We start from the raw sequence: 24,540 nt of genomic DNA on the forward strand, positions 1-24,540 counted from the left end.
CAAGAGAGATGAACAATATACTTTGGAAGCAGCAAGACAAAGTGCCGGACTGTCCTAATAGCTTTCCATTTGCAATATTATTTCCTCAATTATGTTAGTTTTCCACTTCTGTCTATGTACCTTTCCAAATTGCAGCCAAAAGGTGAGTGCAGGAGACTGAGATGAGATGAGCGGGTGGAAAGCAGAAATGGGAGAAAGCACAGCTCTAATTTTCTAATGCTTATACTACAGCTGCACTGTACCTCTTCGGCCATTGCTAATATCAATATAAAAGTACATAAGCAATCCTAATACTATCCAGCTATAGCAGCTGTAATTTCCTTTGGCCTATTACAGTGAGTACTGAAAAATCCACTTAGGCAGCTCAACCAATCTTTTAGGCCTCCACCAAGATGAGCAAATAGTTTTCTGTCATGGCAAAAACGTGAATGTGTGTGTGTGAGGATGTGATTCATGAAATGAACTGAAAATTATGAGAACATTGGACTTGGGGAAACAATAAAGTACTTTTCTACTTTGTTGTGTTCTTGATGATTATGTGATGTGTCTTGAAAAGGAATGGGCCAAGACCTCTTTATATTGTGAACCCATGTCAAACTTATATAAAACCAGATCTGGATTGTTTTTGGTGTCATAGCCTTTTTGGGAATACATGCTGCTTGATTTTGTACAAAATAAGGCTGCAAACTTTCAAACAAATTATTACAAATAAGAAACGTGGGAGTTTTCTTGTAAAAGAATAATAACATTTTATGTACAAAATCCAATGGAACGACCACCGTAAAGACTCATCGATGCAAGAAATTCTTAACAGTTAATTTAGTCTCTGGCCTTTTACTGATGACTTGGGTGAATAGTGCTTAACTAGACTTAATGGCAAAGACTATTAATGCTCACTATGGCAACTCTGAAAGAGTGCAGACAAACGATTGACATGCTCATAATACAGCGGGCGCTTCTCTCTCCATCCTAATCTACTACATAGTCATCTCTATCATTTGAAAGTGTGCGGCATGTACTTTAGAAAGAGGCGTTAAAAGACAAGAAAAGACAAAAAAAGGAACAATAAAGAGATGATTTTGCTTTGACAAGGAAAAAAATGGCTTGCTCCCCCCACTTGTCCTTTCTTTCTCCGCTGAGACGAGGCAGCCTGTCAAGCTGGCCATTAGGAAGGTAATTTGACAAGCTGTGCAGAGTGCTTTTGCTATGCCCTTACACCTCTTGAACATCATGAAGCCTTGTTCTGTACCCCTAGTTAATGATGAGAGAATATGATGGCAGCAAAAGACTACTGAGGGTGGGAAATGACAGCATATCAAAGGTAGTCTGTTCAGGTCAACATGGACTCTGAACTCACTCAGAGAGTCCACAGGTCAGTCAGTAGCCTGCCAGATGTTCAGGGTTTGCACACTGTCAGAGAAGTCTTGATTGATTGATCTTGGTTTTCTTCATTCAAGATAATTATTGCAGGTGATCTTTTGGTGATCTGATCACATTTTTAGGCATCGTCGTCATAAATGTCATTAGGGTGTTAATTTATGGGTGTAAGCACCTGTTTGTCTGTGCTTGTGTATGTGAGTTAATGCCTTTAATTCATGAGGCAGGATATGAATAAAAGGTCACCATCAGGAAGCCTTTGGAAGAAGAAAGAATGAAGGAAATGAGATCCCAGAGCAGATTAACAGCTATATGTGTTAAAGAGACAGACCCAATTCTTACTCTGTTTGAAAAAGTTATTATTTTTTCACTCATCTGAGTTGAATCTTGGTGTATATACACGTTAGATAAAAATGTGTTTTAATGTGTATGTGTGTGTGTGTGTGTGTACGCGTTTGGACAGACAGAACAGGCAGATACAGCAAAGACATACACGTATAACGGTTTATGTCACAGAGCTCTCACCAGCATCAATCCAAATGACTCCTTATCTTAGGATCAGTACACACACACACACACACACACACACACACACACAGAGAGGGAGATTGAAAGCCTGGCTGGTGACTGTCTATGTTGTTGCCGAAGTGATCAGGATAAAGGGATACATTTCCACTCGTCTTGTAGGAAAGAGGAAAGCTCAGCGATGAACTGGCACATGGCATAGGAGATGGAGCTGGACACAGTGAAAACTAACTTAGAGAGCGATTATCATGAGGATATAGAACATATCTGCGTCTCTCCATGCATGCTCGTTACAAACACCTATTTGTCCCGCTATTTCACCAAATAATTTTTTTTGTCACAGATGGTGATAGTGGTTCTTTTCACAATGTGAATTCAAGACCTATAATATGAATGTTTGGAAATGACCAGTAACAAGGTTGTTGAACTATTTTTGTCCCATAATTATTTAGTTGTAGTGTTAAATTTATGATGGTGACCCTTTCATAAATTTATTTGGTAAAGAAAACTGTGTGTTGAGACTCTTCTCTTCTCACCATCTCATGTGTGGTCAGCTCAGTTTGACTTTTTATTTTCACACCAGGTATAAAAAAAACAAATTAAAGAGATGCTGCTAAGTACATAATGCTTGCATTTGCTTGACTACATAAGCCGAATGTGGTACTTGAATATACAACCCCCCATTCAAACACACACACAAAGTTGCTTTAGATAAAATTAGGGAAGAGCTGGGTTATACTGGTAAATTTATACAAACAACCAAAATTAGGAATTCATGTATGCACACTCACACACACAAGAAACAAGACTTGGATGTCTGTGGGGACATTATCAAGTCTTATTAATGGACTTGATCAGGAATGGTCCAGCTGGCTAACTGTTGCTCATCAATTAGAATGCATTATCACGCCCTTGCTAATGTTTTGCCCCCTAACCATGTTTGTTTGTGTGTTGACACCACTGCTGCCTAATTGTGTTTTATTGAGTTCCCCATAATGTTTAAGAATTTGATCTTGTATCCAGGAAATAATAATATCCAACTTAACACAAGGAGCAATGGCCGAGTAAATCTTTGTTTTTCTGTTCGAGGTTTCTTTTTAAAAAGGTTAAGGAAAAGTGAGGTCATTATTATTTGTTTTTCTTCAAGTTCCAAAGGAATATTCAGTTTCAATGTGGACAAGACAGGGCAAAGAGAAGTATTTCAAGCTTCAAGCTACTCAGTTCAGTAAAGTGTAAACACAACAGTGGATGGAGAAAGAGAAGGATAGAGGAAACTGATGAGTGGAACACTGAAGAGGGAGCATTGGGGATTATGTAAAGCTATATTTACATTTGAATAAATACATATCTAAATAAATACATAGCTCTTGGGGGTTCCCCTGGTTGGTGGTCTGACAATGAGATGCAAGTTTTAGCTTTATAAATACAGGGGAATGATAACAAACTGAAAACTTCACACATCATCAGGAAAATGGGCCCGACCAGCATAATAACCTCAACCAACTAAAATCTGCACTGGAACATTTGAAAAGACTTCTGAACTCTAAATAACTAAAACATTGACCCCAACACATACAAAAACATGCAGATTTGTATAACATAAAAAAAATCCTAGAGTTTGGCTTTTATTCAAAAAAAAAAATCACATTTTGTTGTTGTTAAAATCTTTCCAGGTTTTTTCGTTATACTTTATTTTGTGGAATTTCTCAATCATATATAAGATGGAGGGCTTTGTATAGTTCATATTTATATTTTGGAATTCTTTAAAAGACGGTATCATAAATATAACTGCAAGAGCTTAAGGGAACCCAGGGTCTGAAAGAGGAAAATATAACAGCAAACTGACCACTGGCAAACGTGTTGTGAAAGGAATAAATTCACTTATGGAAAATATGAGGCCGGAAAAGCTGATGCATGGTGGTGGATCAAGACGGCAATCTGAAAATCAGAAAACAAAGAGAGTATGGAACAGTTGGCAAAAGAACTACTAGATGAAAATACAAGAAGATGCAAAAAGGAGAGTTGGGGAGCAAACAACCACTCGGATCACTTGAGGGTTTGGCAAGGTCGGCTGGAGTTGCATGGTGGTGGATCAAGTGTTCCTTGTAATACAAAGAGAGAGAAAATGATGATGTGAAAAGATGAAAAAAAAACAAGAGAATTGGAGAAGAACTGAAAGCTGAATAAATATGTACAAACAAAGGATATAGGGGAATTGGACAGCAAACAAGGAGCTGGAAAAGCTCAGGGTCAGCTTGAAAACATTGAGAAGGAAAAACAGGAAGAAAGCCATCAAATAACATCAAGCAGACAACAGCAGCAAACAATAACCCAACACTCAGGCAGGGTCCGGGTCAGCCGGAGAAGCAGGGTCACAGATAGATCAACATCAATGCCCACAAAAGAAATATCTTATATCTATATATCTTGAAATATCATATGAGTACATGCTGTGAGTGAACACACATGTGGATCTAACCAACCATAACCAAGGCTAGTCCCCACGCGTTAATAACCACTGCAGCCTTTGTGATGTGGATGCATATGACTATAGCTCGAGCTGGAATTCAGTCTGGAAGTAATAAAAAAAAAAAAAAAACATGATCGCCATCTAACAGGCAGCCAATGTTGCAATGATTACGTGGCATTAATATTTAAAGATATAGGTAACGTTACACACTGCTGATATCATATCCAACAACTCAATTATTCAACTACAATAAATACATAAGTCAAGTTGAACCTAATTTGACATTTTTCCCCCCGTTCTTTTTCCTTGGCAACTGGTGTCATAGCACCTAGATGAGACCTGTTAATTAACTCCAGCATCAGACTCTCTCTCTCTCTCTCTCTCTCTCTCTCTCTCTCCCCCTCTCCCTCTCTCTCTCTCACTCTCTCTCTCTCTCTCTGTGTATATGAATGCTCAGAAAGTATCTACCCATCATATTATATGATATGAAAAGACTTGTCAATTGTTTGCTTTAGCTAATTTCTTTTTCTCTTTGTTTATTGAAAATGACCTCATCTTCATACTGATGCCGCATGGGAGTCAGTCTTTTTTTGAGAAACAATGGAGTGATTGTTTAATTCATAGAGTCCTACTCTCTACAGCAACGATAACCAATGACCTGCATGACTCTGAGGAATAGTTACTTTTGAAGTGCATATTTTAAGTATTTTAATTAATTGTGCCTGTAAACAAAATACTTATAATTTAGCCATATCAGATGATTTGTAGATTGATAGAAAAATAAGCTAGAAGGAATGGACTGTCACTTACTGCGATTGATGCCAGGTCTGGGGTCAGCAAGTGATCTGAAACTACACATTTTGCACTATAAAAACCACAATGTGTGTTTTTTTTAAAAAATATTTTTGAACTCTTTTTTCAGAAGACAGTCATAGAAGTCAACTGCAGGTTTCTCATTGTCAAGATAGCATGGCTTCAAATCAATCTGCAAAGAAGGAAAATAAGGCAGAATCATGTATACTCATATCCTTTGAGGCATTGTCAAAGGAGACAGGTGTAACTTGTAAGCTAGTTAACATTACACTAGGGCTGTGAAATAAAAAATAAGTTACTATCCTTGTCTATGTTGTGCCTGAAACCTTGTGAAAACAGGACAATGTGAAAAAAATGATGCAGGTTTCTTACAATAACATCTCAAATGTGGAAAAAAACATTATACCAAGTGTTGGAGGTTGATTAGGTTTTTGAAGAGGTTTCCAAACCCATAGTTATTCATTGATCCTATACTTCAAAGTCTATACGTGCTGTTATTATCAGGGTTGTCCATCCTGCTCTCCACGCAACCTACATTTAGATGCACAGCGAGTCAACACTGATCCCATGAACCCTTGTATCAGTTAGGATGCTCAGTTTAGCGCATAGGTGAGATGCATCCCTCCCCATAGGAAGGTCCTAATGTTGCATCTAGGGCTCTTCAACTGTTCAATACTACCCCGGTCACCATGGAGATTTCAGTAATGACATGGTTAAATAATACTTTCACTTTACATTCGGTCGAGTATGAGCACCAGCAAAACATGAAAACACTTGTTGGCTGCCTGGAACAACGAACAGTGGGCTTTGGAGAAGAGAGGCTTTGATATGCTTTTAATACTTACATCTTTCTCATTCTCCACTCCACTCCAGGCAAAAGGTTGGAACCATCTAGCTGTTTGTGAAGGGAAGGTAAATGGAATCTGAATTGATGGAAAGATGGAGAGAAGGGCTAGTGGGGGGATAGCAAAATGAGAAGGCTGAATAAAGATTCACAATTAAAGAATTAAGCAGCACTTGATATTCTTTGGGCCCCATTAGGAGATAGCCATGTTCTCTAAATTAGAGTAATAAGGACTTTGGTAGTCAGGGTTACGGGAAAAAAGATGGATAGATGGAAGCCAAGAAAGACAGATTCAAAATCGACAGATAAGGAAAAAAATCATGTAATTTCTGTCCCAAACATATAATTGGCTGTATGGGGACAGCTCTCTGAGGGGTGTGTGCAGAATACGTTTGAGACACTCAAGTTTACAGACGGGTGTGTGTGTGTGTGTGTGTGTGTGTGTGTGTGTGTGTGTGTGTGTATGTGTGTGTGTGTGGGGGGGGGGGGGGGGGGGGGGGGCGAGGGTCTTCATCTCCATCCCAGCCAGACCCCCTGCAAGGTCTGCAGGGAGTTTTGTGTGAGTGTGTATGTTTGTGTGTGTGTTTTTTGTGACTGGAAGTGCGGTAGGAGATGTGTGCATGGGTCAACAAGCACAAGCAGGCTAGTGTGCTGTTGCATGGTTGTGTGTGCATGTGTGTCTGCCTGGGTGTTCACAGTAGGGGTGAAAGCATATGGGATGAAGAGCGAACGTGTCTAAACACACGTTCAGTCATAAAACAGTTGCACAGCAGAGGTTTTCTCAGAAGCTACCAGGAAGGTGCAGTGGTGAAGGGGGAGAGTGCAGTTGATTTCCGCGGACAAACAAGTAAAAGTCTTGACCCTTGAATGGCAACGCTCCTCAATGCAACTTCATCTAAACAGTCAAACGGTTTAGTTCACACTTCTCTTCTACCGCGCATGAAAACAAAAAAGGATTGCTGATGTTCAGTTCAGTCGGTCATAATTATTTCCAACCAGTGATTTAATGATATTTCACCATCTGATTGGCTGATAAATGTAAGATAGTAAACATGTCACATGAACAATGGGCTGTTGAGCTTCATTGTTTTGTTTTGTCTTGTGATTTTGTTTCATCTTCTCTGAGACTTGATGATCTGATATTATCCCATGCTTATAAGTGAATTTAAATCAAACACTCTCAATAAACTGTACCGATTGTTTTACTAAAAACATATAAAAACAACATATCAATGTATCAGAAATGTCATTCTCTGATGTGAAACACGCAAACCCCTGCGTCCACTCGTTGTCATACACTTGTCAGGGATTCACCTGTTTAATTTCTAACCCTGAGCCCACACACGTCCAGGTAATTATATGTCAATGAGCAATTAAAGCTCCAATTAATGTTCGTTAAGCAAAGAGTGTATTATGGAGAACAGTGATTACAGACATAAATTAATACACAAATGTAAATAAAGCAATCATGATTATCTCTTTGGGTAAAGAGATGTCTATCTATCTATCTGTCTATCTATCTATCTATCTATCTATCTATCTATCTATCTATCTATCTATCTATCTATCTATCTATCTATCTATCTATCTATCTATCTATCTATCTATCTATCTCTCTCTCTATCTATCTCTCTCTCTCTCTCTCTCTCTCTCTCTCTCTCTCTCTCTCTATCTATCAGTGATATATGGTTCATAATGCAAATGCCTGTGCAGAAATATCAAGAAATAATGCCAACAGATTTTCTTTCATATTTGTGAGTGTAATTTGTTGCATTTTCCTATGCTTGCAGTGCTATAATCAACACTTCCACAGGATGTGTCACGCCCTCTGTATCTGTCCATCATTCCGTCTTTTTCTGATCCCCTCTCCATGTTCTTACCATCTCTGTCCTTTATAATCAGTTTTCCAAGTGCCGCTGTGAATCCTTCCACCATTTCAATCAATCTGTTTTCTGTCATTCCTCTCTCCATCTCTATCTGCTTCAATCCCTGTGGCCTCCCTCCCTCCACTCCTCTTCCTTTGTGTGCTCTTTGGAGTGGTGGTGGATGACGACTTCATCTCCATTCTTCAGTTTCTCTCTCCTCCTCTTCATCCCCCTCTCCTTCTGTTGGAGTGGTGCTACATGACAATCTCATATCCACCCATCTCAGCTTGCTAATATTTACCCCCTTCTTCTCTCTCTTCTGCTCTCTCTTTCAACCTCTGTCTTAATTTTCCTCCCCTCACCTTTATATTTCCATCCATCTTTCGCTCAGCAGCTGCACTCAATTATAATCATAAAAACACATGTGGTGATTTCAGAAGCACTGTGGATATTTTGTGACTGTGTTGCCAGAAGTCATTTGTAAAATTCAGATAGGTACTAAAGTTGTATGGTTTTTTTCCTGTAATGTAAATTTCCATGGCCCCAGACAATCTATAGGGCACCTTTTACTTTGCAAATCCTCTGAATGGAACAGACCTAATTAAAGTACATTGAAACAGATATCTTATGTGACACAAGCTTAACTCTCCTCATCTAACAGTTCGAGGTTTCTCAGCAGAACTAATAAAATTGAAATAATGTCTCTGCTCTCTGATGGCGACCACATGCAATATGCTGCCTAAAAATGCCCTCTATGACAGTAAGTGACGGTCCAATGTTCTCACTGTCTGCGGGAAGGTGAAATTCACACATGTGAATACACCTCCTGCCTTCAGACTGAAAACCCCAATACATCAGTGACACCTAGTGGCCATGTAATGCAGCTCAACAATTTGGTAACATTCATTTTGGGAAGTGAAGGGAGATTAGGTCACTGTGACAGAGATTTGCTGCTTTGTTTGCGCGAGTTTGTGTGAAGCGAAAATCTTGATATTGCAGTCAGCTTTATATTCTGTCAGAGGAAATGACAATGATGATGGGAAACAAACAATACCACAATAAGATGCTTTATTTGATCAAATCTACTACACATTCAAAAGTAATTGTCTTCCCCTGTCATGATGACTGAAATCTCACTCATTGGATTGTTGAGTAAATGGTAATCAGCCAATCTCCTCTAGTTTATTGCAAAAACTCACATTCCTCTCTGTACAAATAAAACAGGCTTTTGTGTGTCTTTTTATCCTTACACCCATACAACCCATACACATGATATTCAATGTGCATATACATTATGTGCAAATATGAAGCAATGATACGTTCATAAAAATCTTTAATGAAATGCTTAATTTAAAAGTCCTATTTTTACCTTCATAACTTTGTCAACGCGGGACCTCAGATGGTGCAACACAGAATCAAGTCAAGAACTGTGTGAGGAAAATCATCAACCAAATAAAGTCAACAATAGTTACAATATGTGAGTCTTTACTTTTTATATATATCGGTTTCATTGTGTACACACACACACACACACACACACACACACACACACACACACACACACACACACACACATTCTGTCAAGGCCTTTATTGAGGATGTATGATAAATAATATTAACATGACATGTTAAAAGATGAATGTGTGTGGTTGACAGTGTGTGTGTTCACAGTAGTTCAGAGCACCAGGCTGCAGTTGAAGTGTTTGGGGGCTGTAACCGTGCAGCAGTTCTGCAGACTACTTATACTGAATCCTCCCTGTGCTGTCACGTTCCAATGCTCAAACACTGTCACACTGCAAGTAAGACACATAACAGAAAATACACATATTGTCATATTGTATCAAAAACGTCATACATTGTTTTGTAAACGTGCACAGACGCACCTGTTGTATAGTTCTGTGCAGCAAGTGATTAGTGTGCTGTTCACCACGTTGGTACTGTTGAATGCTGTGTTTAGGAAATCTGGGCAGAGGACTTCAGGGACATACAGAATACCTTCAAACCCACAGCACAATGATCTCAGTAACATTTCAAGTGCGTGTCACATGTATTTATTCTCTAATAAGTCAATGAGCGTCACCTGCGATGCATGCGTTCATGAAGCTGGACACACAGCCTGAGACCAGAGATCTGAATGCACAGTTGGCGATGTCAGCCCGTCTGTCTGGAGCCAAAGCCGCTGCACAGACAGTAAATGTACGTTAGAAGATACTGGAATATTATGCCTGTTTTTTTTATGAAGACTGAACAAGAACCCGAAAGTTGTAATGTTCTTGCCTTGATCAGACAGATGGAAGCAGGTGGTAGAATTAAACTGAAAATATCACAGTGGTTTTTCTCTGTAAAAATGTTCAAGCTCAAGGCACCAATTTTTTTTCTAGTTTTTCCAATAATTAACACCTCAGCAAGCAAAGCTAAAGTCCTTGTTACACCCTCATAGGAATCCATTATCTGAAGTGTGTGTGTGTGTGTGTGAACAGGAGAGGTGCAGAATTTGAACTACAACATATTTACCAGGTACAAAAACTGATTCTAAATTCTAAACTGTAATTCTAAACTCATTTTATTATTTTTCAGTTTGGCATTTCAGTCCAGCACTCACTCATCGCTCCGATCGTAATCCCCAAGGAAGCAAAATTGGCAAATCCACACAGAGCGTAAGTCACAATGGTTTCAGAGTGAACCTAAACAGTGGGGAAACAGATTTTATTGTAACTATAATATATAATGTATACAGTTCCACATTTTGCATTTCCATCATGTCTGTAATATTTTTAACTGAAGGTCCTTCAGTGTATAGTGACCTAAAACTATTGATGTATCTTAATTTACAAAACATATCAAATGATGATGAATGGGACTTACCGATAAATATTGTTTCACATTGTTCACATATAATGGCTTGCCCTCCTTCCTCAGTTTAATAAGCTTGGCCAGCCTCTGATAGGCCACAAACTCATTTATGAATGTCTTGAAGCCAAGCAGCTCACCCACAATGAAACTGTCTTCCCAGGACACGCCCATCAAGAAGGAGATGGGCATGAACAGGTAAGAGCAGATCAGCTAAAGGAGAGGAAGAAAGGAGAGGGAGAGTCTGTGAGTCAGTGAATATGTGAATTTGTGGATTTGGTCATGGTGGTCTTTACCGTGAAGCTGAGCTCTGGACAGTCCAACATCACACCCAGCCAGGAGAGGACGGCATTTAAAAAGGTCAGCAGTGCCAAAAATGCAATAAGGTTGGAAATGATGTTGACCACCAGAATGACAGCAGTGGTAGCACCGTTGGATGCTGCCTCCAACACATTGGTGCTGTCTCTGAGGAGTGCAATATTTGCAATAAATTGACAGAAAGTCGGCTCGGCCTGCACCAACAGATGCAAGTAATGTAATGGAATAGAGGGGAAGAAAGGATTTGATTTTTTTATTAGCTTCAGACATAATGTCATTGTTGTTATAGCGCCACCATCAGGCTGAGTGATGTGTTTTTTGCGTAAGAAGTGAGTTCAAATGTGTATCATAATACAAAGTTGATTTAAAGAATACATTACACAAAATACACATTTTTGATGTTTTGGGAAAAATTCTATAATGCAAATTTTGATTATATGACTTACATTTCAAATGTTGTAACATTAAATGTCTACATAGCTAAAACAGTGCCGAACAAAATTTCCAAAACAAAAAGGAACAATAGGGAATGTCCTGACATGCATTATTGTTACAGTGAGTATTTTATTTCTATTCTCTTCATTTTGCAGCGTGGGGAAATGTTGTATCTGGGTTAACCTTTTATGGGGTTCCTCAGGGATCAGTTCTTGGACCTTTGCTGTTCATTATTTACCCTCAACCACTGAGCAATATTCTAAGTCACTATTGCATCCAATTCTGTTGCTAAGCAGATACCCAGCTCTACATTTCCATCAATCCTGATGTCGTCCTTCTGGACAAAGTTCTCGCAAATTTCCTCCAAATAATCACGACTTGATTGACTAATACGTTTCTTAAACTTAACGGCAATCAAACAGAGGTTCTCCTGCTTGGTTTTAAGACATCACTTTCCAAAGTACACAGTAAAGAGTATACAGTATGTATGTTTCTCTCTTACCCTTTGTCCATTTCGTATTTATGATCTGCTGGTATACGTGGGGTCTCGGTTTCAGGCCAGACGAGCTTAGCGATAGCCAGTGAAGACGGAGCCGACATCACTGACGCCGTCAACAAGTGTGAAGCCTCGACCTAAAGAAAAGAGAGCAGTCAATCATTCACTGTGTTTAAAATCCAGTGGTCACTTTTTAGCTTATCTTTCTGAGTCTGGGTATTTGGACACCGAGGAAAGACACTTAGACTCATAGTATAGTTTTAATACAGAGCTGTTTCCTTTATAACACTGTAGTTCCAACTCTAATGACTCTAATGTAGCTTGAATTGAATTTGCTCTCCGGATGTCATAAAGTGGGTGTCTCACTTTATGACATCACTGATTCCTGACATAAAAAAGGCAGGAGATCCTTCATCCATGAGCCCCTTGACTGAGAACTAAAACCCGCTCCCAACCCCTCCCCCCTGCATCGTCTTCCTCACCCCAAAGAGAATATAGGTTCCCATGACGCTACCAGAGATGCTGGCAAAACCTCCAGCCATTATAGCATGGATCTCGGAGCAAGTTAGCTTACTAATGTAGGGACGGACCAATAGAGGAGATTCTGCCTGCAAGAGAGGACAAGAGGTGGACTGATATCAGTTGAGTCAAGGTTGAGACAATGATGAGAGTTTTCATATTATATATTATTAGTCTTTTACCGGTCCCAAGAATATATTTCCAGCAGCAGACATTGATTCAGTTGGAGATGTCCCCATAGTTATCTGCACTATGAACCCAAGCTGGGGGAAAAAATCAAAAGTAAATCATTAAATAATAGAACAGCAGAATATTATAGTTTTGTTTAAAGGTGCCTTCTTGTGAAGCCCTTTGGACTGCATTTCTTGTATAATCACCCTAAAGTTATAAAGGCTTGATTGAAATGATTGATTTTGGCATTTTGTAATTAGCAAGTTATTGAATGTCACAAAATACTACACACATGAAATATGAAAGTACTAATTAGAAAGAATTTACAGAAAACAACACTATCAATCCTGCCCACCTCATGAGAGTCATCACTTTGGCCGCTTTCCTTAGCCTCAAAGTCATGACTGACTTGGTCCCAGAATCTTTCAAAGAGATTCTCGGGCTTTGAGGGTTGGCAGAAATGGAGGATGATAGCAACCGTTTCTCTGACTTTTCTTGAGGATACGTAGTTTGAGAGCTCATGCATAGCAGCAATCCACTCTCCATAATCTTTAAGCAAGCCCATGGCCTGAGCTGTCTCTTTGGAAGTCTTACACTTATTACCCTCATACATCTCAAGGTCCTCAGAGCTCTGTGGGACCCTGATATGAACCAGTAGCCACTTCAGGTAGAATCTCTCTCCCTGGGCATGTTGTACATTTTTTCTATCATCTCTCTCGCTATTATCATTCACAATGTCATACGCCCACTACTATAATTATGACCAATCAAGATGTTCCATTTATGTCTACCACTACTGTGATTTGGTATTGTAAATAAAACTAAACAAAAAAAGAATGTAAATGAAAATGAAAGTGCCCTATGCTAATTCTGGTCCCCTGAACTGAACTGTTTCTGGGAAGTTTGGAGGCAATTAAAGGAATTGTGCTTGTTCTGTTGACATACGTACATGTACATATACAGTACATGCAATCTCTGATGATGATGATGATGATACATGCATTCAATCAGCCTATTTCTTACCTTACGAAAGAGCCAGGTCATGAAGCCAACATGGTAGAGGATGGAGATGACTGCACCTAGAAAAATCACAATGGGCATTGCCTGTAGAGACAGTCAGTCATTATCATCATCATCATCCTCATCACTCGCTAAGGTCTTTACATAATGACATGTGTCTTACCTTTAAGGCAAAGAAGTGGTCTGTGTATTTCTCACCAAACACAAACTCAGAGCCGACGTTCGTGTAAGACATAAAGGTCTGTGTGGATAAGATTGATCATTACTTCACTTATCTGCAAGAGGTAAATCAAATTTTGAAGTGAATGAAGTGTATCTATGTGGACATTTGAGAACGACAGAGACCTAATCCCTAAATTCATCAGTAAATGCAACAAAGTTCCATGTACAGAGTCAAAGGCCATTGTAAAACGTGTCTGTCTGTGTGTGTGTGTTTGTGTTTGTACCTCGTCGTCCCACCTTTTAAAGGGAATATAAATTACATTTTGAAGTGAATAAAGAAAGACACTTTATTGATCCCCAAGGGGAAATTAGGTAAAGTGTCTGTATGTGGACATTTGAGAACGAAGGAATCAGTAAATGCAACCACCTTTTATGTATAGAGTCAGAGGGCACTGTAAAAGTTATGGGTCTGTTTCGGTGTGTGTGTGTGTGTGTGTGTGTGTGTGTGTGTGTGTGTGTGTGTGTGTGTGTGTGTGTGTGTGTGTGTGTGTGTGTGTGTGTGTATGTGTACCTCCACTTTTTTGCCAAGCCAATCGACTGCAGCAAAGCCAGCTCTGGATCTGAGGATGAGTAGACCAAGCAAAACCTGTAGCCCAGTGCCCCATAGTAGAGTTTGCAAACGCCACTGCAACACACACACACACGCACACACACACACACACACACACACACACACGCACACACACACACACACACACACACACATTGTGTAGTCATTGGTTTTATTCATTGGTAAAAAATTATAGCTCTGAATATACTTCTGACGAAAATTAAAATTGTAGTGAGAAGAGCAATATGGGAGAAATATTTCAAATTCAAATAATCTTTGGTGCACTTGTAAATTCTTCCAATGTAAATATAATCTTGAAAAATATTATCTATAAAGTGATATATTTACCTGCTGATTCAGTTATTGTGTGTTTCATATGTCCAGAATAACCAGAAGCAATAATACCAAGACCGAAATGAGCTGACATAGTGTGTGTGTGTGTGTGTGTGTGTGTGTGTGTGTGTGTGTGTGAGTAAATGTTCATCCCCATCCCTCACCCTGAATGGATGTTTGGAGTACAGCAGCATTAAGAAGATGAAGATGAGCAATCCAAAGAAGGACATAAGCTGCCTCCTCCCCTGCTTGGCAGTGTCCAGTGCGAGCCATAACACAACCACAAGCAGCAGTGAACTGTACATCACCCTGAGGAGAGAGAGGCAGGGCGAGTCCGGGGGCCGAACTATTGTGTGGTGAAGTGAATCTAGACATTGTCTTATTTCTCACCATCTCATCCAAAACCAGTTTCGGGAGAACAAGTCTCTGATAGGATATAACTTATCCCACACCAAGCTACCATAGCGCTCCATCATCCAATCCCAGACCAGGAAGAACAGGATCATCAAGGCGATCACCAGCAGCCCAACAGCCCGATGAAAGTTCAGAACACATGCTGTGATTACTATGGCAACGAAACCTGCAACATTTTAAGAACTGATTCAGAATTACTCGAAAGTCTGAGAATATTGTCGACATCTGTCAAACTTTCATTTATTTGCTACTTAAGATCAATTTGTCAGAAAGAGAAGAACACAGCATGAAATCATTTCCTCTGTAGTACATCAATAACACAGACATATCCACTTGTGGAGGCTGTCGAGAGTAATCATTGCTGTCCACCCACCAATATGCTGCAGCTGTAAAGTTGCAAAATGTACCATTGCTGTAGCTAGACCAATGACAAGTTCAATACAGATCCATTGAGCTTATGATATCAAATCCTGCCTCATGGTTCTTGTAATCCAGCCCTGGAAAACCCTCACCAGTTTGTGTTGGCCTTAATTTTGCAGGTAAACTATCATAATTCTTGTTTGGCTATTGAACCATCTCAATATAACCCCACTGTTAATCCATGCAAACAGTCCTGTTAGCGTTTCTTGATCTCCAAACCCTACCTGAGTTATAGTTTCATACAAGCTGACAAATGAGAACTTTCACCTGCTGCCAACACTGAGTAGGTAATCAGTCTGATCTGGTGTTTGTGCTCCTCCAAATACTCCTGGAAAGCCTCCATTTTCTCCTCCAGGAAGCTTAGCAAACAAAGTCAGATGAATGAAGAGAAGGGAAAAGACAGTCACACTTAAAATGACAAAAGACAGTGTTGAATCTCTGTCAGGCATGTTGTATGTGTGGCAAATGCTACCTTTTATTGTGATGGTTTGACTCTTTGTCTTCATCCTGTGTGACATCAGAAGCACCATCATGATCAATGTATATCTGATCCTGTTCCTGTTTCAGGGACACAAAGGTTGAAGTTTGTTTACCTAAGGTTGTTTGCATATTAACACATTACCTGAAGGCTATGATCAGGTTCTGTGTTAACATAGTGTCACACTAAAGCCACAGCACAGTACTCAACCTATCTCACTCACTGGTTTAGACAAAATATATCAAATGAAACGCATATTTTGAATGAATTGCATATGCCTGTCTAGAGTCGTATGGATTTTGTAATTTAGGCAACACCAGCCTGCACTCAAGGTTCCTGCTTACCTCTGACTCAAAGGCCCTGTTGTCTTTTCCTCTCTTCTTTAGATTCTTGTCTGTTATTCCTTTCAACTCCATTCTCTTGCTGCTGGGGTTTGTTCAAGCAGTGGTTAGTCATGAGCTGCAACTATCACACCTTTGAGATCCTCCTCCCATCTTCCATTGACCCGCCCTCTCTTGCTTGCTCTCTCTCTCTCTCTCTCTCTCTCTCTCTCTCTCTCTCTCTCTCTCTCTCTCTCTCTCTCTCTCTCTCTCGTACATTTATAAAGTATATGTTTTTGCTCATTATCTTGTTTCTTTCGTCTTTTACACCCCACCACACACACACACACACACACACACATACACACACACTTATTCTGTAAAGGCCTTTATTGACGATGTATGATAAATAATATTAACATGACATGTTAAAATATGAATGTGTGTGGTTGACAGTGTGTGTGTTCACAGTAGTTCAGAGCACCAGGCTGCAGTTGAAGTGTTTGGGGGCTGTAACCGTGCAGCAGTTCTGCAGACTACTTATACTGAATCCTCCCTGTGCTGTCACGTTCCAATGCTCAAACACTGTCACACTGCAAGTAAGACACATAACATAAAATACACATATTGTCATATTGTGTCAAAAACGTCATACATTGTTTTGTAAACGTGCACAGACGCACCTGTTGTATAGTTCTGTGCAGCAAGTGATTAGTGTGCTGTTCACCACGTTGGTACTGTTGAACGCTGTGTTTAGGAAATCTGGGCAGAGGACTTCAGGGACATACAGAATACCTTCAAACCCACAGCACAATGATCTCAGTAACATTTCAAGTGCGTGTCACATGTTTTATTCTCTAATAAGTCAATGAGCGTCACCTGCGATGCATGCGTTCATGAAGCTGGACACACAGCCTGAGACCAGAGCTCTGAATGCACAGTTGGCGATGTCAGCCCGTCTGTCTGGAGCCAAAGCCGCTGTACATACAATAAATGTACGTTAGAAGATACTGGAATATTATGCCTGTTTTTTTATGAAGACTGAACAAGAACCCGAAAGTCATACTTTACTTTCCTGGATCACACAGATAGTATTGGGCGGTAGAATTAAAATGTATATATATTAGAATAATCAACACCTCCTATAATTTTTGAATAGACACAGTATGTAACTTTAAAAAAGCTGAGAGTTTTGGTAGAATTTGCTGAGATCCTTGTTACACCCTCATAGGAATCCATAATTTGAGTGCCCTGTGAAAAATATGGCTTTATAGCACTTCCTATTGTGTATGTTTATCTGTTTACATGTTTATGTTTTCGCTGTCTGCCCTTGCTTGTTTCACTGTGTGTACACATTTGTGTGTGTGTGTGTGTGTGTGTGTGTGTGTGTGTGTGTGTGTGTGTGTATGACCAGGAGAGGTGCAGAATTTAAACTACAACATGGTTCAACATCGTGCAACATTTTCTTATTTTTCAGTTTAGCTTTTCAGCCCAGCACTCACTCATCGCTCCGATCCCAATCCCCAAGGAAGCAAAATTGGCAAATCCACACAGAGCGTAAGTCACAATGGTTTCTGAGTGAACCTAAACAGTGGGGAAACAAATTTCATTTTAACTGTTGAATGAGAAGATGCAATTAGTGACTGTCCAAATTAAATTGAACATATCTCAATAGATTTATAGTGTTGATAGGATGAAAATAAATATATCAAGAATACAGCTGTCATTTACCACCTCCACATTTTGCATTCCCATCACTGTAATATTTTTAACTGAAGGTCCTTCAGAGTATAGTGACCTAAAACTATTTATGTTTCTTAATTTACAAAACATATCAAATGATGATGAATGGGACTTACCGATAAATATTGTTTCACATTGTTCACATATAATGGCTTGCCCTCTTTCCTCAGTTTAATAAGCTTGGCCAGCCTCTGATAGGCCACAAACTCATTTATGAATGTCTTGAAGCCAAGCAGCTCACCCACAATGAAACTGTCTTCCCAGGACACGCCCATCAGGAAGGAGATGGGCATGAACAGGTAAGAGCAGATCAGCTAAAGGAGAGAAAGAAAGGAGAGGGAGAGTCTGTGAGTCAGTGAATATGTGAATTTGTGGATTTGGTCATGGTGGTCTTTACCGTGAAGCTGAGCTCTGGACAGTCCAACATCACACCCAGCCAGGAGAGGACGGCATTGAAAAAGGTCAGCAGTGCCAAGAATGCAATGATGTTGGAAATGATGTTGGCCACCAAAAGGACAGCAGTTGTAGCACCGTTGGATGCTGCCTCCAACACATTGGTGCTGTCTCTGAGGAGAGACAGCAATGTTTTACAGCCAGTATACAGTCAGCCAGGGACAATTGAACCGGCGCTGACCCGACAAGAGGAAGCGCCGCTGCTGGAAGCCTTATTTCAAACTTTCCTGGGAGAAAAAGAAAGCCCTGGATGACCGACTGGAGAGACTGAGGGCCCAGAACTCCGAGCTCCTTCTCCAGAAGCAGCCCCGGGAGGACCGGGCCACCAGCTCTATCCTCTGTCCTTCTGACCACAGTCCTCACAAACTGCCTTTAAGTTATCACAACTTTATTCACTAATAAGCTTTTAAATTTAACGGCAATAAAATGGAGGTTCTTCTTATTGGTTCTAAGACATCGCTTTCCAAAGTATACAGTTCTGATCCAGGAACTGGTAACACCTTGGATTGACTAACGCCATGCTGTCCTCTCAGGTAAGCCAAATAAACTCCTTGGTAGGCTCCAAATCATTCAGAACTCTGCTGCACATATTGCCACCTGTACCCTATCCTCACTCAGCTTAACAGACTCCCTGTCCAGCATCAAATTCACTACAAAATCATTTTGCTCACCTTCAAAGCCCTTCACAACCTTTCCTTAACTCTCCTTACTCTTCTGCGGCTGTACAATCCTTCTCACTCCCTACAATCCTCCTCTGCTTCACTCCTCCCAGTTTTTTCTGGATTCTAAAGCATTCAGCTGCAGTGCTCCTATGGCCTGGGACACACATCTGTCAGCTGGACTCAAATCACACATCAAACCCATTCACTGCTTTTGATGTTTTTAAGTTTGATTTTGTTGTCCTTTGGCGAATTGCGGTGGAAGGTCACCTTGAGTGAAAATGTATTATTATTACAATTTTTATTACTTATATATTTTTTTTGTAATTTATTAATTTATCAATTTATTTAACTGATTAAAGCTAAACCATTATCTATCAAATTGAAACAAGTGCTTTTTGAAGTAAGAGGGTAAAGACCTGGAAAGAACGGATTTAAGGGCAGATGGCAGGTAAATTAGGGGGAGGGAGTTGGAGAGGGAGGCAGAATCAACAAGTTTAACATAGTAGACAACATAGGTGACGTTGTAGTGCTGTTTATAACGTATGTTCGCTAACACTTTTCTCTCTTACCCTTTGTCCATTTCGTATTTATGATCTGCTGGTATACGTGGGGTCTCGGTTTCAGGCCAGACAAGCTTAGCGATAGCCAGTGAAGACGGTGCCGACATCACTGACGCTGTCAACAAGTGTGAAGCCTCGACCTAAAGAGAAGAGAGATGTCAATCATTCACTTTTACACAAGCGCTTAAAATCCAGTGGTCACTTTTTAGCTTATCTTATCTGAGTCTGGGTTTCAAGACCCCAAAATAGTTTGACTAGGAAAAAACTTCTTTAAGTATAGTTTTAATACAGAGCTGCTTCCTTTATAACACCCTAGTTCCAAGTCTAATGACTCTGTTGCTTGACTTGAATTTGCTCTCAGACTGTCAGAAAGTGGATGTCTCAAACATGGAGTAACACGTTGATCCCTGACATAAAAAAGGCATCCTGACAGCCCTTGCATCCTTCATCCAGTTTACTGACAATACATGAACTTGAACATCTCTCATCCCCTCCCCCCCTGCGTCGTCATCCTCACCCCGAAGTAGATAAAGGTTCCCATGACGCTACCAGAGATGCCGGCAAAACCTCCAGCCATTACAGCATGGATCTCGGAGCAAGTTAGCTTACTAATGTAGGGACGGACCAAGAGAGGAGATTCTGTCTGCAAGAGAGGACAAGAGGTGGACTGATATCAGTTGAGTTAATGTTGAGACTTTAACACGTGATTTCTATACTATTGGTCAAAGTTTTCACATTATGCAAACTTTACCTGTCCCAAGAATATATTTCCAGCAGCAGCCATTGATTCTGTCGGAGATGTTCCCATAGTTACCTGCATTATATAACCAAGCTGGAAAAATGAGAATCGTTGGAAAATTACCGAATAGAAGGACACCAAACAGCAAAATGATGAGATTGTGAGGATCCATAAGCTGCATTTCTTGTATAAACGTTGTAAAGCTATAAAGGCTTGATTAAAATGATTGATAAATTGATTCTGGCATTTTTGTAATTAGCAAGTTATTGAATGTCACGCGATACAACACAGATGATATATGAAAGTGCTAATTAGAAAGAATTTACAGAAAACAAAGCAATCAATCCTGCAAACCTCCTAAAAAAATCATCACTTTGGCTGCTTGGCATCTAAGTCATGACTGACTTGGTCCCAGAATCTTTGAATGAGTCGGCCCTTGATAGGAGCCAGTAGCAACTTCCACTGACAACTGACAACTTCCTATCATCTTGGGAATCGGTCCTTCCTCTGGCTGACTCACGCTTTGTTTCCACTCCCGCTTCTGCTCATTCTATGTGTACTGCTCTGAAATGTCAGCGTACAGATATCGCTTTGCCTCAGGGTCGCTGATATCATTCATAATGTCATACGCCCACTACTTTAATTGTGACCGGTCAAGATATTCCATTCATGTCTCACACTACTGTAATTTGGTAATGCAAATGAACCATAAAAGAAAGTTGTAAATGACCTGAACTGTTTCTTGGCAGTTCGGAGGCTATTGGATGAATTGTGCTTGTTGTGTTGACATACATGAACATATACAGTACATGCGATCTTTGATGATGATGATACATGCATTCAATCTGCCTATTTGTTACCTTACAAATGAGCCAGGTCATGAGGCCAACATGGTAGAGGATGGAGATGAATGCGCTTAGAAAAATCACAATAGGCATTGCCTGTAAAGAGAGTTCATCATCATCATCATTATCATCATTATCATCATCCTCATCTTTGCATAATGACATGTGTCTTACCTTAAAGGCAAAGAAGTGGTCTGTGTATTTCTCACCAAACACAAACTCAGAGCCGACGTCCGTGTAAGACATAAAGGTCTGTGCGGATAAGATTGATTAATTCAGTCATTAATTCACTTATCTGCAAGAGGATAATTACATTTTGAAGCGAATGAAGTGTATGTATGTGGACATTTGGAAACGACAGAGACCTAATCCCTAAATTCATCAGTAAATGCAACAAAGTCTGTCTGTGTGCGTTTGTGTGTGTGTGTGTGTGTGTACCTCCACTTTTTTGCCAAGCCAATCGACTGCAGCAAAGCCAGCTCTGGATCTGAGGATGAGTAGACCAAGCAAAACCTGTAGCCCAGTGCCCCATAGTAGAGTTTGCAAACGCCACTGCAACACACACACACACACACACACACACACACACACACACACACACACACACACACACACACGCACACACACGCTCACACGCGCACACACACACACACACACACACACACACACACACAGACACAAAGTGATATATTCCCCTTCATAATTCAGTTTTGTCCAGAATAACCAAACGCCAAGGCCGAAATGAGCTGCCAGTGTGCGTGTGTGTGAACATTCATCCCTCACCCTGAATGGATGTTTGGAGTACAGCAGCATTAAGAAGATGAAGATGAGCAATCCAAAGAAGGACATAAGCTGCCTCCTCCCCTGCTTGGCAGTGTCCAGTGCGAGCCATAACACAACCACAAGCAGCAGTGAACTGTACATCACCCTGAGGAGAGAGAGGCAGGGCGAGTCCGGGGCCGAACTATTGTGTGGTGAAGTGAATCTAGACATTGTCTTATTTCTCACCATCTCATCCAAAACCAGTTTCGGGAGAACAAGTCTCTGATAGGATATAACTTATCCCACACCAAGCTACCATAGCGCTCCATCATCCAATCCCAGACCAGGAAGAACAGGATCATCAAGGCGATCACCAGCAGCCCAACAGCCCGTTGAAAGTTCAGAACACATGCTGTGATTACTATGGCAACGAAACCTGCAACGTTTTAAAACTGAATGCTAAACTCAAGTGGAATAGATTTACAAGCAGATAGAGAAAACATAAAATGATAGTATTTCCTCTGTAGTACATCACTCACACTTATGTAGGCTGCCATTGCAAAACACTAGGATTTACATTTTTCATTATTTTTTATACAGTGAGTTCAGAGAGTTCTCAATGCAGTCCACCCACCAATGAGCTGCATCTGTTAAGTTCGAAACACTTGCTCTGCATATGTTTGTCTCATTTTGAAAATTAGATTGTAAGATGAACTCTTGTTGTAGCTAGACCATCACAAGACATCAAAGATCCATTTGGGTTATGATATCAAATCCTGCCTCATGGTTCTTGTGATCCAGCCCTGGAAAACCCTCGACAGTTTGTGTTGGCCTTAAGTTTTCAAGTAAACTATTATAACTCTTCTGGCTATTGAACCATCTCAATATAACCCCACTGTTAATCCATGCAAACAGTCCTAGTTAGTGTTTCTTGATCCCAAACCCTACCTGAGTTAAAGTTTAATGAAAGCTGACAAATGAGAACTTTCACCTGCTGCTAAAACTGTGTAGGTAATCAGTCTGATCTGGTGTTTGTGCTCCTCCAAACACTCCTGGAAAGCCTCCATTTTCTCCTCCAGGAAGCTTGGCAAACAAAGTCAGGTGAATAAAGAGAAAGGAAAAGAAAGTCACACCTAAAACGACAGTGTGGAAGAGAATCTCTGTCAGGCATGTTGTGTGTGTGGCAAATGCTACCTTTTATTGTGATGGTTTGACTCTTTGTCTTCATTCCGTGTCACATTGGAAGCACCATCATGATCAATGTATATCTGATCCTGTTCCTGTTTCAGGGACACAAAGGTTGAAGTTTGTTTACCAAAGGTTGTTTGCATAATAACACATTACCTAAATTAATATTGAAGACTGTTTGACTGTTGTCAGGTTCTCTGTTATATCCTAAACATAGTGTCACACAAAAGCCACAGCACAGTACTCAACCTGTATCTCTCTACTGGTTTAGACAAAATATATGCAAATGAAACATTTTATCTGCTGTCAAACGTTTTCAGTCCACTGACACTTGTTATGCCCGTTTAGAGTCGTATGGATTTTGTAATTTAGGCAACACCAGCCTGCACTCAAGGTTCCTGCTTACCTCTGACTCAAAGGCCCTGTTGTCTTTTCCTCTCTTCTTTAGATTCTTCTCTGTTATTCCAATCAGCTCCATTCTATTGCGGCTGGGGTTTGTGCAAGCAAGTGGTTAGTCATGAGCTGCAACTAACACACCTGTGAGATCCTCCTCCCATCTTCCATCGACCCGCCCTCTCTGGCTCTCTAACCCTCTTCTTTCTTTCTTTCTTTCTGTCTTTCCTTCACCACACACACACACACACAGACGCACGCACGCACACACATGTGCACACACACACATACACACAAATGAAAAAGGTCTTTGTTTGGTGTACTAATGGCTTCTGAATCTTTCAACAAGTTATATGATCAAAAGTTAGTAAGGGATTATTTAGTTCAATATCTGATCCAGTTCCCCCTCCTCCCTCTTTTGCCAACATGTTCAAAATAATAAAATAAGATGTTTCAAAGTCATACTAAATAATCACGACTATGAGCTCTTGTATGCCATTTGTTAGAGTAAAAGGGGGAGAGCTGTACCTGTAACCTGTATCCCATAACTCTGTACTCAGTGTACTGTAACAGTAAACTGTAGTCTAATGTTGTTGTCACCACTAGATGACACTATTGCTTCATTTTCCAGGGACACAATCCACAGGCGTGTGAAGGTTAGTGCAGGTTGGTGGGAGTTCACATGATATTATTTATTCCTTTGAAAGCTATACTGTGCTTTGCACATCAAAGACAATGTAAAAATGTATTTTAAA

General features: G+C 40.2%; 2 protein-coding genes across 2 annotated transcripts; both read right to left on the minus strand.

Moving 5' to 3' along the window:
* Positions 1–9,569: 9,569 nt before the first annotated feature.
* Positions 9,570–16,536, minus strand: LOC143003390 (solute carrier family 28 member 3-like). Its single transcript, XM_076154007.1, has 17 exons — positions 16,465–16,536; positions 16,116–16,200; positions 15,910–16,011; positions 15,199–15,388; positions 14,973–15,117; positions 14,437–14,550; positions 13,867–13,944; positions 13,707–13,787; positions 12,695–12,775; positions 12,476–12,601; positions 12,000–12,130; positions 11,041–11,209; positions 10,760–10,957; positions 10,497–10,578; positions 9,975–10,073; positions 9,778–9,889; positions 9,570–9,687 (listed from the first exon to the last, which is right to left on the minus strand). The coding sequence occupies exons 1-17, from the start codon at positions 16,534–16,536 to the stop codon at positions 9,570–9,572; spliced, it is 1,983 nt and encodes a 660-aa protein (XP_076010122.1).
* A 373-nt stretch (positions 16,537–16,909) lies between these two features.
* LOC143003392 (solute carrier family 28 member 3-like) lies at positions 16,910–23,870 on the minus strand. Its single transcript, XM_076154008.1, has 17 exons — positions 23,799–23,870; positions 23,399–23,484; positions 23,196–23,287; positions 22,451–22,640; positions 22,226–22,370; positions 21,881–21,994; positions 21,617–21,694; positions 21,458–21,538; positions 20,610–20,690; positions 20,376–20,501; positions 19,868–19,998; positions 18,581–18,749; positions 18,300–18,497; positions 17,943–18,024; positions 17,320–17,418; positions 17,124–17,235; positions 16,910–17,033 (listed from the first exon to the last, which is right to left on the minus strand). The coding sequence occupies exons 1-17, from the start codon at positions 23,868–23,870 to the stop codon at positions 16,916–16,918; spliced, it is 1,974 nt and encodes a 657-aa protein (XP_076010123.1). The 3' UTR covers positions 16,910–16,915.
* Between the last annotated feature and the right edge of the window lie 670 nt (positions 23,871–24,540).

The sequence above is a fragment of the Genypterus blacodes genome, unplaced genomic scaffold (assembly GCF_046128005.1).
Source record: "Genypterus blacodes isolate CSIRO-AG114 ecotype Tasmania unplaced genomic scaffold, CSIRO-AGI_Gbla_v1 ptg000061l_1, whole genome shotgun sequence".
NCBI lineage: Eukaryota > Metazoa > Chordata > Actinopteri > Ophidiiformes > Ophidiidae > Genypterus > Genypterus blacodes.